The sequence below is a fragment of the Pristis pectinata genome, chromosome 8, assembly GCF_009764475.1.
Source record: "Pristis pectinata isolate sPriPec2 chromosome 8, sPriPec2.1.pri, whole genome shotgun sequence".
In the NCBI taxonomy this organism is placed as follows: domain Eukaryota; kingdom Metazoa; phylum Chordata; class Chondrichthyes; order Rhinopristiformes; family Pristidae; genus Pristis; species Pristis pectinata.
This window is the reverse complement of record NC_067412.1, coordinates 5,070,977-5,084,306: the sequence shown is the minus strand read 5'-3', so window position 1 is coordinate 5,084,306 and position 13,330 is coordinate 5,070,977. Positions and strand designations below refer to the sequence as shown.

Genomic DNA, 13,330 nt, shown 5'->3' with positions numbered 1-13,330 from the left:
AAATTTGTTGTTTTGCGGCAGCAGTACAGTGCAAGACAAAAAGACATAGTAATTACTATAAGTTACAAACATAAATAAATAGTGCAAAAATAGTGCAGGCACGGTAGTGTAGCAGTTAGCGTAACACTATTACAGCGCCAGCGACCCGGGTGCAATTCCGGCCGCTGTCTGTAAGGAGTTTGTACGTTCTCCCCGTGTCTGTGTGGGTTTCACCCGGGTGCTCCGGTTTCCTCCCACATTCCAAAGACGTACGGGTTAGGAAGTTGCGGGCATGCTATGTTGGCGCCGGAAGTGTGGCGACACTTGCGGGCTGTCCCCAGAACACACTACGCAAAAGATGCATTTCACTGTGTGTTTCGATGTACATGTGGCTAATAAAGAAGTCTTATCTTCAAAAGAGGAATAACCAGGTAGTGTTCATGGGTTCACGGACCGTTCAGAAATCTGATGGCGGAGGGGAAGAAGCTGTTCCTGAAATGTTGAGTGGATGCTGCCTTCTTGAGTTCCTCTAGCAGAATGTGTGTTGCTCCAGACTCCAGCATCTGCAGTCTCTTGTGTCTCTAGTTTGTTGGACAAGAGCATTAGGAATTGTGGAAGCAAGACAGGTTCATGCAAGAATGGATGGTCAGAAATGATAGACCTGCTGGAAGTTTATAAAATTATGAGAGACATTGATAGGGTAGATGGTCAGAATCTTTTTCCTAAGGTAGAAATGTCAGAGACAAGGGGACATACATTTAATGCCAGAGGGGGAAAGTTTAAAGGAGATTTACAGAGGCACATGGGACTAGCTTGGTGGCCACCATGGATGAGTTGGGCTGAATGGCCTGTTGCCATGGTGTATTACTCTATGACTCTCTGAGAAGCGTGGGGCAGGTTTTTTTTTACACAGAGAGTGTTGGGTGCCTGGAACGGTGGTGGTGGAAGCAGATACGATTCTGGCATTTAAGAGACATTTAGACAGGCACATGAATCTGCAGGAAGTGGAGGGATATGGATCGTGTGCAGGCAGAAAAGGTTTAGTTTAATTTGGCGTCATGTTCGGCACAGACATTGTGGGCCGAAGGGCCTGTTCCTGTGCTGTTCTATGTTCTAAATTGACCTGCTGAGCCAGCAGGACCAACCTGTGGCAGATAATCGTTGGTGGGTTGCATGGACTCCTCCTGTGCCCGTATTCCAAATGGTTCCTGGTCCCTGACTGAAGCAAGTGCTTGGTAGCTGGTCCAACACCCTAAACATTCACCCCTCTCCACCACCAGCACACAGTGGCTGCAGTGTGTGCTGTCCACAAAATGCACTGCAGTTACTCAGCCAAGTCACTCCTACAGCTCCCCCCAAAGCCGCCGCCTCTGCCAACAAGGACTAGGGCAGCCAATGCAGCGGAACACCACCACCTGCAGGTTCCCCTCCTAGTTACACGCCATCCTCACTTAGAAATATACCACTGTTCCTTCAATGCCACTGGATAGAAATCGTGCCCCACAACATTGTGGGAGCACCTTGATTGAAGGCCTGCAGCGGTTCAAGAGGCAGTGACTCATCACTGCCGCCTTCAGGGCAGTCAGGGTTGTGCAGCAAACCCTGGCATTGCCCGTGACACCCAGGTCCCACAGATTAGAGTCATAGAGTCATACAGCACAGAGACAGGCCTTTCAGCCCATCATGCCTCTGCTGTCCTTTTTACTCATCCTAACTATTCCCATTTGCTTGCAGTAGGACCGTATCCTTCTGTGCCTTGCCTAGTAAGATGTCGGTCTAAATGCCTCTTAAGTGCAATGATTGTGATTTCACCACTCACCCTCCTCCAGCAGCACATTCCAGATATCAACCACACTGTGTAAAAATAACTTTCCCCTCACGTCCCTTTTAACACTGCTGCCTCTCACCTTAAACCTAGAGCAGCCTCAGGTGTATCTCATGAGGCCTGAGCAACAGCATAATCAAAGACCCAGGTCATTCTCTCTTCTCCCCTCTCCCGTCGGGCAGAAGATACAGGAGCCTGAGGGCACATACCACCAGGCTCAAGGACAGCTTCTACCCCACTGTGATAAGACTATTGAACGGTTCCCTTATACGATGAGATGGACCCTTGACCTCACAATCTACCTTGTTCTGACCTTGCACCATATTGTCTACCTGCAATGCACTTCCCTGTAGCTGTGACACTTTACTCTGTATTCTGTTATTGTTTTACCCTGCACTACCTCAATGCACTGTGTAATGAATTGATCTGTATAAATGGTATGCAAGACAAGTTTTTCACTGTGCCTCGGTACAAGTGACAATAATAAACCGATACCAATACCAACTTACTGAAAAAAAATATTCAGGGGGAATGATTGGGTGAATTGAATAAGTGTAGGATGGGTGTGATTGCAGAAAGCTGTGGACACAGCCCAGTTCACCACGCAAACCACCTCCCCTCCATGGACGCTGTCTACACTTCTCGCTGCCTCGGGAAAGCAGCCAACATAATCAACGACCCGTCCCACCCCGGACATTCTCTCTTCTCCCCCTCTCCCATCGGGCAGAAGATACAAAAGCCTGAAAGCACGTACCACCAGGTTCAAGGACAGCTTCTATCCCGCTGTTATCAGACTCTTGAACAGACCTCCTCTATGAAAAAGATGAATTCTTGATCTCCCAATCTACCTCGTCGTGGTCCTTGCTCCTTATTGTCTGCCTGCACTGCACTTTCTCTGTAACTGTAACACTACACCTGGATTCTCTTTTTAGTACCTCGATGTGCTCAGGTAAGGCATGATCTGGTATGGATGGGATGCAACCAAGAGTTTTTCACTGTACATAGGACAACAATAAACCAATCAATCCATGTATCCTTCATCCACCAGAGCAGTGTGACGAAGCAGTGGCGCAGCGGGTAAAGCCGCTGCCTCACAGCTCCAGAGACCTGGGTTCGATCCCGACCACCGGCGCTGTCTGTGTGGAGTTTGCACGTTCTCCCTGTGACCATGTAGGTTCCCCCAGGTGCTCTGGTTTCCATCTACATCCCAAAGACATGTGGGGTTAGTCGGTTTTGGGACAGGTGATGGGAATGCGGAGAGAATAGTGTAAATAGATGCACGATGATCAGCACAAACTCGATGGGCTGAAGGGCCTATTTCTGTGCTAACTGGACCATTCTGTCCTCCTCCCAACAGGTATTCACCCGGTGTGGTTCATCATTCCCAGTGTTACCCTGTTCACTGTCGTGCTGCTTTTCATTCTGTCGACCACTATGAGGAGCCGCAGATCCCTGAAGGATTTGGTTGAGGTATGTTCAAGCCAGCTCATTGAATAAATTCAAACAACAGAGCAACAGAAAGCAGTGAATTACCCAGGGTTGGCGAATCGAGAACTAGAGGACAAAGGTTTAAGGTGAGAGGGGAGAGGTTTAATAGGAACCTGAGGGGCAATAAGTCATTGGGTATTGGGTATAAGTCATTGGGGCAGGTGTGGTAGGGTAGTGGCTAGTGTAACACTGTTACAGCGCCAGCAACCCGGGTTCAATTCAGGCCTCTGTCTTTGAGGAGTTTGTACGTTCTCCCCTTGTCTGCGTGGGTTTCCTCCGGGTGCTCCGGTTTCCTCCCACTTTCCAAAGACGTATGGGTTAGGAAGTTGTGGGCATGCTATGTTGGTGCCGGAAGTGTGGCGACATTTGTGGGCTGCCCCCAGAACACTCTACGCAAAAGATGCATTTCACTGTGTGTTTTGATGTACATGTGACAAATAAAGAAATCTTATATTTAAAGCGAAGGTTGATAGGTTCTTGATTAGTAAGGGTGTCAAAGGTTACGGGGAGAAGGCAGGAGAATGGGGATGAGAGGGAAAAATAAATCAGCCACGATCGAATGGCAGAGCAGACTTGATGGGCCGAATGGCCAAATTCTGCTCCTACCTCTTATGGTCTAACTTTTTCACCCAGAGGGTGGTCCGTATATGGAACGAGCTGCCAGAGGAAGTGGTTGAGGCAGGTACATGGATAGGAAAGGTTTAGAGGGATATGGGCCAAACGCGGGCAAATGGGACTGGCTTAGATGGGCATCTTGGTCAGTTGGGCTGAAGGGCCTGTTTCCCTGCTGTATGACTCTACCTTCCTGGGTAGGATCCTTCCACCTGAGGCAGAGGGAGGCCTGTGTCTGGGATGTACATACTGCGAATTCCAGTGTTGTACCAGGCTGGAGACTTTGGCAAAGCTCTGAGATAAAGTCTCAACACGTCAGGCAGCATCTGCAGGTGGAGACACAGGGGTAATGTTTCGGGCTGCTGACCTTCCCCCTTTTCCCCCGTTTCTCATCCATGCTGCACCTTTTCCAAATTCGCCATGACCCTCACCAAATTTTGCAGACGCACCACGGAAAGCATCCCATCCGGATACATCACAGCCTGGTACAGGAACTGCTCTGCCCAAGAGCCCAAGAAAGTGCAGAGAGTTGTGGACACAGCCCAGTCCATCACGCAAACCAGCCTCCCCTCCACTGACTCTGTCTACACTTCCCGCTGCCTTGGGGTGGGAGAGCAGCTGACATAAGATAAGAGAAGATCTCTTTATTCGTCACACGTACATCGAAACACAGTGAAATGCATCTTTTGCGATAGTGTGTTCTGGGGGCAGCCCACAAGCGTCGCCACACTTCCGGCGCCAACATAGCATGCCCACAACTTCCTAACCCGTACATTTTTGGAATGTGGGAGGAAACCGGAGCACCCGGAGGAAACCCACGCAGACACGGGGAGAACGTACAAACTCCTTACAGACAGCGGCGGGAATTGAACCCGGGTCGCTGGCGCTGTAATAGTGTTACGCTAACTGCTACACCACCGTGCCTGCCCATCAAGGCCCTGTTCCAACTCAGCCATTCCCTCTTCTCCCCCCTCCCATCGGGGTGTTGAAATCCTCTTCCACACCCCTACACACAGGTCTCCTCAGCCAACCTCCATCATTCCACCCCAGAGACGCAAGATCATCCCACATGCTGCCAGCTCTCCCTTTTACTGAGCACTGGCTCACTTATGCTGGCCCCGGGTTAACCAACACCTTGCTTTTAAAAGTCCCAGTGTCTCGCCCTTCTGCATCTCCCTAAACTCCTCGAAAATCCAAATACGACAGATGCTGGGAATCTGAAACAAGCATTCAGGCAATGCTGGGAATACTGAGCTGGTCAGGCAGCATCTGTGGAGAGGGAAGAAGAATTAACATTTCCGATCAATGCTTTACCCTCGGTCAGTGTTAGTGAACGAAGGTGTAGGGGATTCATAGAACACAGAACATCGAACAATACAGCACAGGAACAGCCCCTTCAGCCCACAGTGTTGTTCCAAACTAGTTAAACTAGTAAAAACATGACGATGCTGGAGGAACTCAGCAGGCCAGGCAGCATCCGTGGAGAAAAGCAGGCGGTCAACGTTTCAGGTCAGGACCCTTCTTCAGGACTTGAAGAAGGGTCCTGAAGTTCCCAGTGTCCTTGAGTACATTGAGTACAAAGTATTGAGTACAGGAGTTGGGATGTTATGGTGAGGTTGTATAAGATGTTGGTGAGGCCAAATTTGGAGTATTGCGTGCAGTTCTGGTCACCCAACTATAGGAAGGATGTCAGTAAGATTGAAAGAGTGCAGAGGAGATTTACTAGAATGTTGCCAGGTCTTCAGGATTTGAGTTACAGGGAAAGATTGAACAGGTTAGGACTTTATTCTTTGGAGCGCAGAAGAGTGAGGGGAGATTTGATAGAGGTTTACAAAATTATGAGGGGTATAGACAGAGTTAATGCGAATAGGCTCTTTCCACCTAGATTAGGAGAGATAAGTACGAGACGACATGGCTTTAGGGTGAAAGGGGAAAGGTTTAGGGGGAACGTTAGGGGGAACTTCTTCACTCAAAGAGTGGTGGGAGTGTGGAATGGGCTGCCATCTGATGTAGTAGGTGCGGGCTCACTCTTGAGTTTTAAGAATAAATTGGATAGATACATGGACGGGAGAGGTCTGGAGGGTTATGGACTGGGTGCAGGTAAATGGGACTAGTGGAATAACATTTCAGCACAGACTAGAAGGGCCGAATGACCTGCTTTTCTGTGCTGTAGTGTTCTATGGTTCTATGGTTCTATTCCAGCATCTGCAGGTCCTTTGTTTCTCTCATTATACAAGTAATTAAAAGCCTAACTAAACTAATCCTTTCTGCTTACACCATATCCCTCCACTCTCTGCACATTCATGTGCCCATCTAAGAGCCTCTTAAGTGCCTCTATCGTATCTGCCCCCACCACTGCCCCTAGCAGTGCATTCGGTCAGTGGTGTTCAGTGGGAAGGCCAGATGTGTGAATGGCTGCAGGGCAGCCCACCCACCTACCTCCCCCAAGGGAAGGGGGTGCAGGCATTCATTTCCCTCACAGATGCTGCCTGACCTGCTGAGCATTCCCTGATTTTATTCCGTCATTGGATTGGATTCAGAGGACTGGAGGGCTTGTGTTATCAGGAGGGGTTGGATAGGCTGGGTCTGTTTTCCCTGGAGCGAAGGAGGCTGAGAGGTGACTTATAGAACATTGCAGCACAGTACAGGCCCTTCGGCCCCCGATGTTGTGCCAACATTTTATCCCGCTCTAAGATCTATCTAACCCTTCCCTCCCACATAGCCCCCCATTTGTCTATCTAAGAGTCTCTTAAATGTCCCTATTGTATCTGCCCCCACAACCTCTGCCGGCAGTGCGTTCCACGCACCCACCACTCTCTGTGTAAAAAACTTACCCCTGACATCCCCCTTATACCTTCCTCCAATCACCTTAAAATTATGTCCCCTTGAGTTAGCTATTTTTGCCCTAGGAAAAAGTCTCTGTCCACTCGATCTATGCCTCTTATCATCTTGTACACCTCTATCAAGTCACCTCTCATCCTCCTCCTCTCCAAAGAGAAAAGCCCCAGCTCACTCAACCTATCCTCATAAGACATGCTCTCCAATCCAGGCAACCTCCTGGTAAACCTCCTCTGCACCCTTTCTAAAGCTTCCACATCCTTCCTATAATGAGCCGACCAGAACTGAACACAATACTCCAAGTGTGGTCTAACCAGAGCTCTATAGAGCTGCAACATCACCTCGCGGCTCTTGAACTCAATACCTCAACTAATGAAGGCCAACACACCATATGCCTTCTTAACAACCCTATCAACATGCGCAGGAACCTTGAGGGATCTATTGACATGGAGCCCAAGATCCCTCTATGCCTCCACACTGCTAAGAGTCCTGACATCAACCTTGTATTCTGCCTTCAAATTCGATCTCCCGAAGTGTATCACTTCACATTTTTCTGGGTTGAACTCCATCTGCCACTTCTCAGCCCAGGTCTGAATCCCATCAATGTCCCGTTGTAACCTACAGCGACCTTCTACACTATACACAACACCACCAACCTTCGTGTCGTCAGCAAACTTACTAACCCACCCCTCCACATCCTCATCCAAGTCATTTATAAAAATCACAAAGAGTTGATATAGGTATATATGAGAGGCGTAGATAGAGTGGATAGTTAGTGTCTGTTCCCCATGGTAAGGGTGTATAAAACTAGAGGGCATAGAAACAGACCCTTCGGCCCGACTAGTCCATGCCGGCCAAGGTGCCCATCTAAGCTAATCCCATTTGACCACGTTTGACCCAAACCCCTCTAAACCGTTCCTTATCCATGTACCTGTCCATGTTAAATGTTGTTATTGTACCTGCCTCAACCACATTCTCTGGCAGCTCGTTCCATATACTGACCACCCTCTGGGTGAAAAAGTTGCCCCTCACGTTCCTATTAAATCTCTCCCTTCTCACCTTAAACCTGTGCCCCTCTAGTTCTTGATTCCCCAACCCCAGGGAAAAGTCTGTGTGCATTCACCTTATCTCTGCCCCACATGATTTTATACACCTCTATAAGATCACCCCTCATTCTCCTGCACTCCAATGATAAAAGTCCCAACTTGCTCAACCTCTCCCCATAACTCAGTCCCTCAAGTCCTGGCAACGTCCCCATAAATCTCCTCTGCACTTTGGACATGTTCGGCACAACTTTGTGGGCCGAAGGGCCTGAATTGTGCTGTAAGTTTTCTATGTTCTATGTTCTATCTTTCCTATAGCAAGGCGACCAAAACTGAACACAATATTCAAAATGCGGCCTCACCCACGTCTTTCAGGTCAAGACTCTGAATCTGGCACCCGATGAAGGGTCTTGACCCAAAATGTCGACTGTCCATTTCCTTCCACAGATGCTGCCTGACCCGCTGAGTTCCTCCAGCAGCTTGTTTTTTGATGTAAGATATATTTGTGGATGGCACCGTTGGGCAGCTAGTAGATCCGCTGCCTCACAGAGACACTGAGCCGAGTTCATTCCTGACCTCCGGTGCTGCCTGTGTGGAGCTTGCATGTTCTACCTGTGACCATGTGGGTTTCCCCCAGGTCCTCCGGTTTCCTCCCGCATCCCAAAGATTGGTAGGAAATTGGACAGTGTAAATTGCCCCTAGGATGTAGCTGGGTGGTAGAATCTATGGGGAAGATAAAATGAGATTGGTGCGACTGGGTGCTTGATTACTGGTGTGGACTCAGGGGCAGGCACGGTAGTGCAGCGGTTAGCGTAACGCTATTACAGCGCCAGCGACCCAGGTTCAATTCCGGCCGCTGTCTGTAAGGGGTTTGTACGTTCTCCCCGTGTGTCTGCGTGGGTTTCCTCCGGGTGCTCTGGTTTCGACCCACATTCCAAAGACGTACGGGTTAGGAAGTTGTGGGCATGCTATGTTGGCGCCGGAAGCGGGGCGACACTTGTGGGCTGCCCCCCAGAACACTCTACGCAAAAGATGCATTTCACTGTGCGTTTCGATGTACATGTGACTAATAAAGAAATCTTATCTACTATGTCAACACTGGAACGACTAATTGTCTGAAATTGTTGGATTGAATGTTGTTGGGGAGACTGTGATGTGCCCAGTCAGAAAAACGAGGTGCTGCTCCTCGAGCTTTCACTGTGTTTCAAGGAGCAATGTAGGACGCCAACAATCAATAGGTCACGTATCCTCCACTGCAGAGGAGGCCACGTCCTGTGGATCCCATTGAGAAAAGAAATGCAAGTCCGCCTGTTGTAATTACCCAGATGTGCCACAGGATGGCAGAGCTGTACACACAATAGATGGTCTGAGAGACAGGCTAACACCGTGTGAAGCCATTGAGTGGCTGCACAGGTTTGATAGGGTGGTAAAGAAGGCTTATGGCATGCTTGCCTTTATTAGTCAAGGCACTGAGTTCAATGTTGCAGCTTTAGAAAACTATGGTTTGGCCACACCTGAGGATTGCATTCAATTCTGGTCAACCCATTACAGGAAGGATGTGGAGGCTTTGGAGAGGGTGCAGAACAGGTTCACCAGGATGCTGCTTGGATTAGAGGGCTTGTGCTATAAGGAGAGGTTGGACAAACTAGAGTTGTTTTCTCTGGAGCGGTGAAGGCTGAGGGGAGATCCGATAGAAGTTTATAAAATTACGAGAGGCATAGATACAGTGGACAGCTGGTATCTTTTTTTCTCAGGGTTGAAAGATCTAATACCAGAGGGCATGTATTTAAGGTGAGAGGGGGTAAGTTCAAAGGAGATGTGTGGGGCAGATTTTTTGCACAGGGAGTAGTGGGTGCCTGGAATGTGCTGCCAGGGGTGGTGGTGGAGGCAGATACGATCGGTGTGTTTAAGAGGCTCTTAGATAGACACATGAATGTGCAGAGAGTGGAGCGATGTGGACTATGTGCAGGCAGAAAGGATCAGGTATCATTAGCTTAACTAGTTTTGGTATTGGTTTTGATATTGGTGTTGGTTTATCATTGTCACTTGTACCAAAGTACAGTGAAAAACTTGTCTTGCATGCCGTTCGTACTGATCAATACATTACACAGTGCAGATACATTGAGGTAGTACAGGGTAAAAGCAATAACAGAATACAGAGTAAAGTGTCACAGCTACAGGGAAGGGCATTGCAGGTAGACAATAAGGTGCAAGGTCAAACAAGGTAGATTGTGAGGTCAAGAGTCCATCTCCTCGTATAAGAGCACCATTCAATAGTCTTATCACCGTGGGATAGAAGCTGTCCTTGAGCCTGGTTGTACGTGCCCTCAGGGTCCTGTATCTTCTGCCCGATGGGAGAGGAGAGAAGAGAGAATGACCCGGGTGGGTGGGGTCTCTGATTATGGCACTGGTTTGGCACAACCTCATGGGCCGAGGGGCCTGTTCCAGTGCTGTATGGAAGGTTTTCCAGGAATGCAACCCCTCTGTAGCGCGGGGTACACTGTATCCCACAGTGGTCTTCACCACCTTATCCAACTGTGCTGCCGCCTTCAGGGGTCCTTGGAACTTGTGTAAGACCTGTTCATGTGTAAACGCCTGACTGTAATATTTCTAACTCCTCCTTTAATTTTATTTTGTAGGTCGCCGATTTTGACTTCTCTACGGTTGGAGAGAAATTGGTGCAGGAAAGGCGAACTTTGTCTGGGAAGTCCTTTCCCTCCTGTTGCAGTTCAGGTCTGTCCCTGGGGAGCAAGTCTCACAGCCATAGCGCAAGAGAGGCCCACTCCCTCCTGAAGTTCAGCTGCACCCTGCCCCAGGACTACCACACCTGGGAACGTCACTCTGTTGCTCCCGGGACTGATCGTCCCCCCGGATACAACAACAACGTTCATTTACACAGCTCCTCCAGCAATGCAGTGTCAAAGCCAGACGGTTTCCGGGCATCACAGTGGCGCAGTGCGTAGTGTCGCTGCCTCACAGTTCCAGAGAGCCGGGTTCGATCCCGACCTCGGCCGCTGTCTGTAAGGAGTTTGTACGTTCTCCCTGTGTCTGCGTGGGTTTCCCCCGGGTGCTCCGGTTTCCTCCCACATTCCAAAGATGTACGAGTTGGTAAGCCGCTATAAATTGCCCCTTAGTGTGTGGGTGAGTGGTAAATCTATTGTTGTCATGGGCACACATACCCAGGGTATAAATGCCATGAAAATTAGATTTTTGCAGCAGCAGCACTGTACGTTACAGGATGAGGACAAACACAAGTTAATGTAAACTTAAATTAATGTAAATTTTACATAAATTACACATGCAAAATAAATAACATAATAGACATAGCAACATTAGTGCAAATTAATCAGATTGTGGCAAGCACGGGTGAGCTAGCATCATCTTGATGGGCCAGAATGGCCTCCTATGTCTGAAGGAAATCTATAAACACCTATTATTATAAAACCAGAAGATATAGAAGCAGAATTAGGCCATTCGGCCCATCGAGTATGCTCTGCCATTCAATCATGGCTGATTTTTTTTCAACCCCATTCTCCCGTCTTCTCCCCGTAACCCTTAACCCCCCCCCCCCCCTTACCAATCGAGAACCTATCAATCTCTGCCTTAAATACACCCAATGACTTGGCTTCCACAGCCGTCTGTGGCAACGAATTCCACAGATTCACCGCCCCCTGGCTGAAGAAATTCCTCCTCATCTCAGTTCTGAAGGGTCTTCCCTTTATTCTGAGGCTGTGCCCTCGGATTCTGGACTCTCCCACTGATGGAAACATCCTCTCCACATCCACTCTATCCAGGCCTTTCAGTATCCGGTAGATTTCAATGAGATCCCCCCCTGATCCTCTGAACTCCATGGAGTACAGGCCCAGAGGCATCAAACGCTCCTCACATGTTAAACCTTTCATCCTGGGATCATTCTTGTGAACCTCCTCTGGACCCTCTCCAGGGCCAGCACATCCTTCCTTAGATACGGGGCCCAAAATTGCTCAGAATATTCCAAATGCTGTCTGACCAATGCCTTACAAAGCCTCAGCAGCACATCCTTACTTTTATATTCTAGTCCTCTCGAAATGAATTATATAAGTCTGCTTGCAGTATCTCATAAGCAAGAGCTGAGAGAACTTGCAAACATTGGCTGTCCTGCCCTAATGCATTTAAAGATGTGATTTCACCACGGCCCATAAAACCCGGAGGTCTCTCGGTCCCCGAGAATAAATCCTGCAAGGCTTTGGAAACCGCAGCTGGATGGTGATGGGCAGAGACGTTTAGCTCCAACTGTTGGTGCTAGACCAAGGCAAGAACACCCACCAACTTTGGGAGTGCCCTCTGCACAGTCAGCTCCACTGGCTCAAAGGATTTGGGCAGCAGCAGTTAGTGCTGATACCAGAGTACTCCAGAGAACCAGGTTCAATCCTGACCTCGGGCACTGTCGGTGTGGAGTTTGCACGTTCTCCCTGTGACCCCGGGTGCTCTGGTTTCTTCCCACATCCCAAAGACGGACGGGTTGGTCGGTTAATTGGCCACTGTAAATTCCCCCTGTTGTAGGTGAATTTCAAAATAATCAAAGTGGAATTGATGTACATGGGAGAGAAAGTGAGTTGCAGAGCTACAGAGATATAAGTGGAGGGTGAATGGGTCTGATGGGATTGCTCCTCTGGGAGCCACCATGGTCTTGATGGGCCAAATGGCCTCATATTGTGACATAGTGTAAGTATTTTTAAGATGATTAAATTAAGACAATTAATTAATAGAATATTTTAAGTATAATTATAGTTTACCAGTTTAACTGCAACATAAGAAAACTGTACATACCACTAAAGAGCTACTCTTCCTAATTTTCTCCATTAAATCAATCTCAGCAAATACAAATAACATTGGAAGAAATTTATCTTTGCCCCAATAAAATCTTCAAGTTTCTTGATCATAGCAGTGAGGGTGTTTCCAAATTGGACTCCCAAATCCCCATCACAGGCCGTGGAGTATAGAAGTCCGTCATCAATACAAGAAAGCAAGTGTGAAAACCTCTTAATGGAACCTCGAATTATTTCATCAGATTTATCTAAGGTACTCTGTGATGCCTCATTTACAATCAAAGAATAATACAAGTGGAGAATTGTAAAAATCTTAAAAATTACTAATCTTTGCGCGGGTTTAAGTCTCAGCCTATCTCAGTTAGAAGTTCACTTTGGTATCTTATCAACAAATTCCCAATCCACAGGTAAATCCTTGCTCCCAGTTATAAAACCTAACTCAGCATTGTTAATTTCCCATTTCTTTGTGTTATTTTAAATAGAAGTTTTATGCTTGGCACCCAGTATTATTCTTGCACAATGCACCTCCTTAGGGAGCAGCAGTAAGAAGATTTCCAACTTGTTCCTTCCTGCATCTCTGGACTCCTTGCTATGTGACAACACAGTTCCACTTTGGGAGATCAAATGTAAAAGGACAGTACACTGACCCTTAACCGTGATGATGTACAGAGGGATCTTGGGGTCCAAGTCCATAGTTCTCTGAAAGTGGCTGCACAGGTTGATAGGGTGGTAAAGAA

At 48.1% G+C, this 13,330-nt stretch overlaps 1 protein-coding gene across 1 annotated transcript in view; it reads left to right on the top strand.

Annotated features, from left to right (window-relative positions):
- tmem130 (transmembrane protein 130) overlaps positions 1 to 11,086 on the top strand; it is a 29,623-nt gene extending 18,537 nt beyond the window's left edge. The window contains exons 7-8 of the mRNA XM_052022078.1: positions 3,162 to 3,274; positions 10,425 to 11,086. Of these exons, the coding sequence (XP_051878038.1) occupies positions 3,162 to 3,274; positions 10,425 to 10,748 (437 nt within the window). The 3' untranslated portion in view covers positions 10,749 to 11,086. The remainder of the gene's footprint in view (positions 1 to 3,161; positions 3,275 to 10,424) is intronic.
- Positions 11,087 to 13,330: the final 2,244 nt, after the last annotated feature.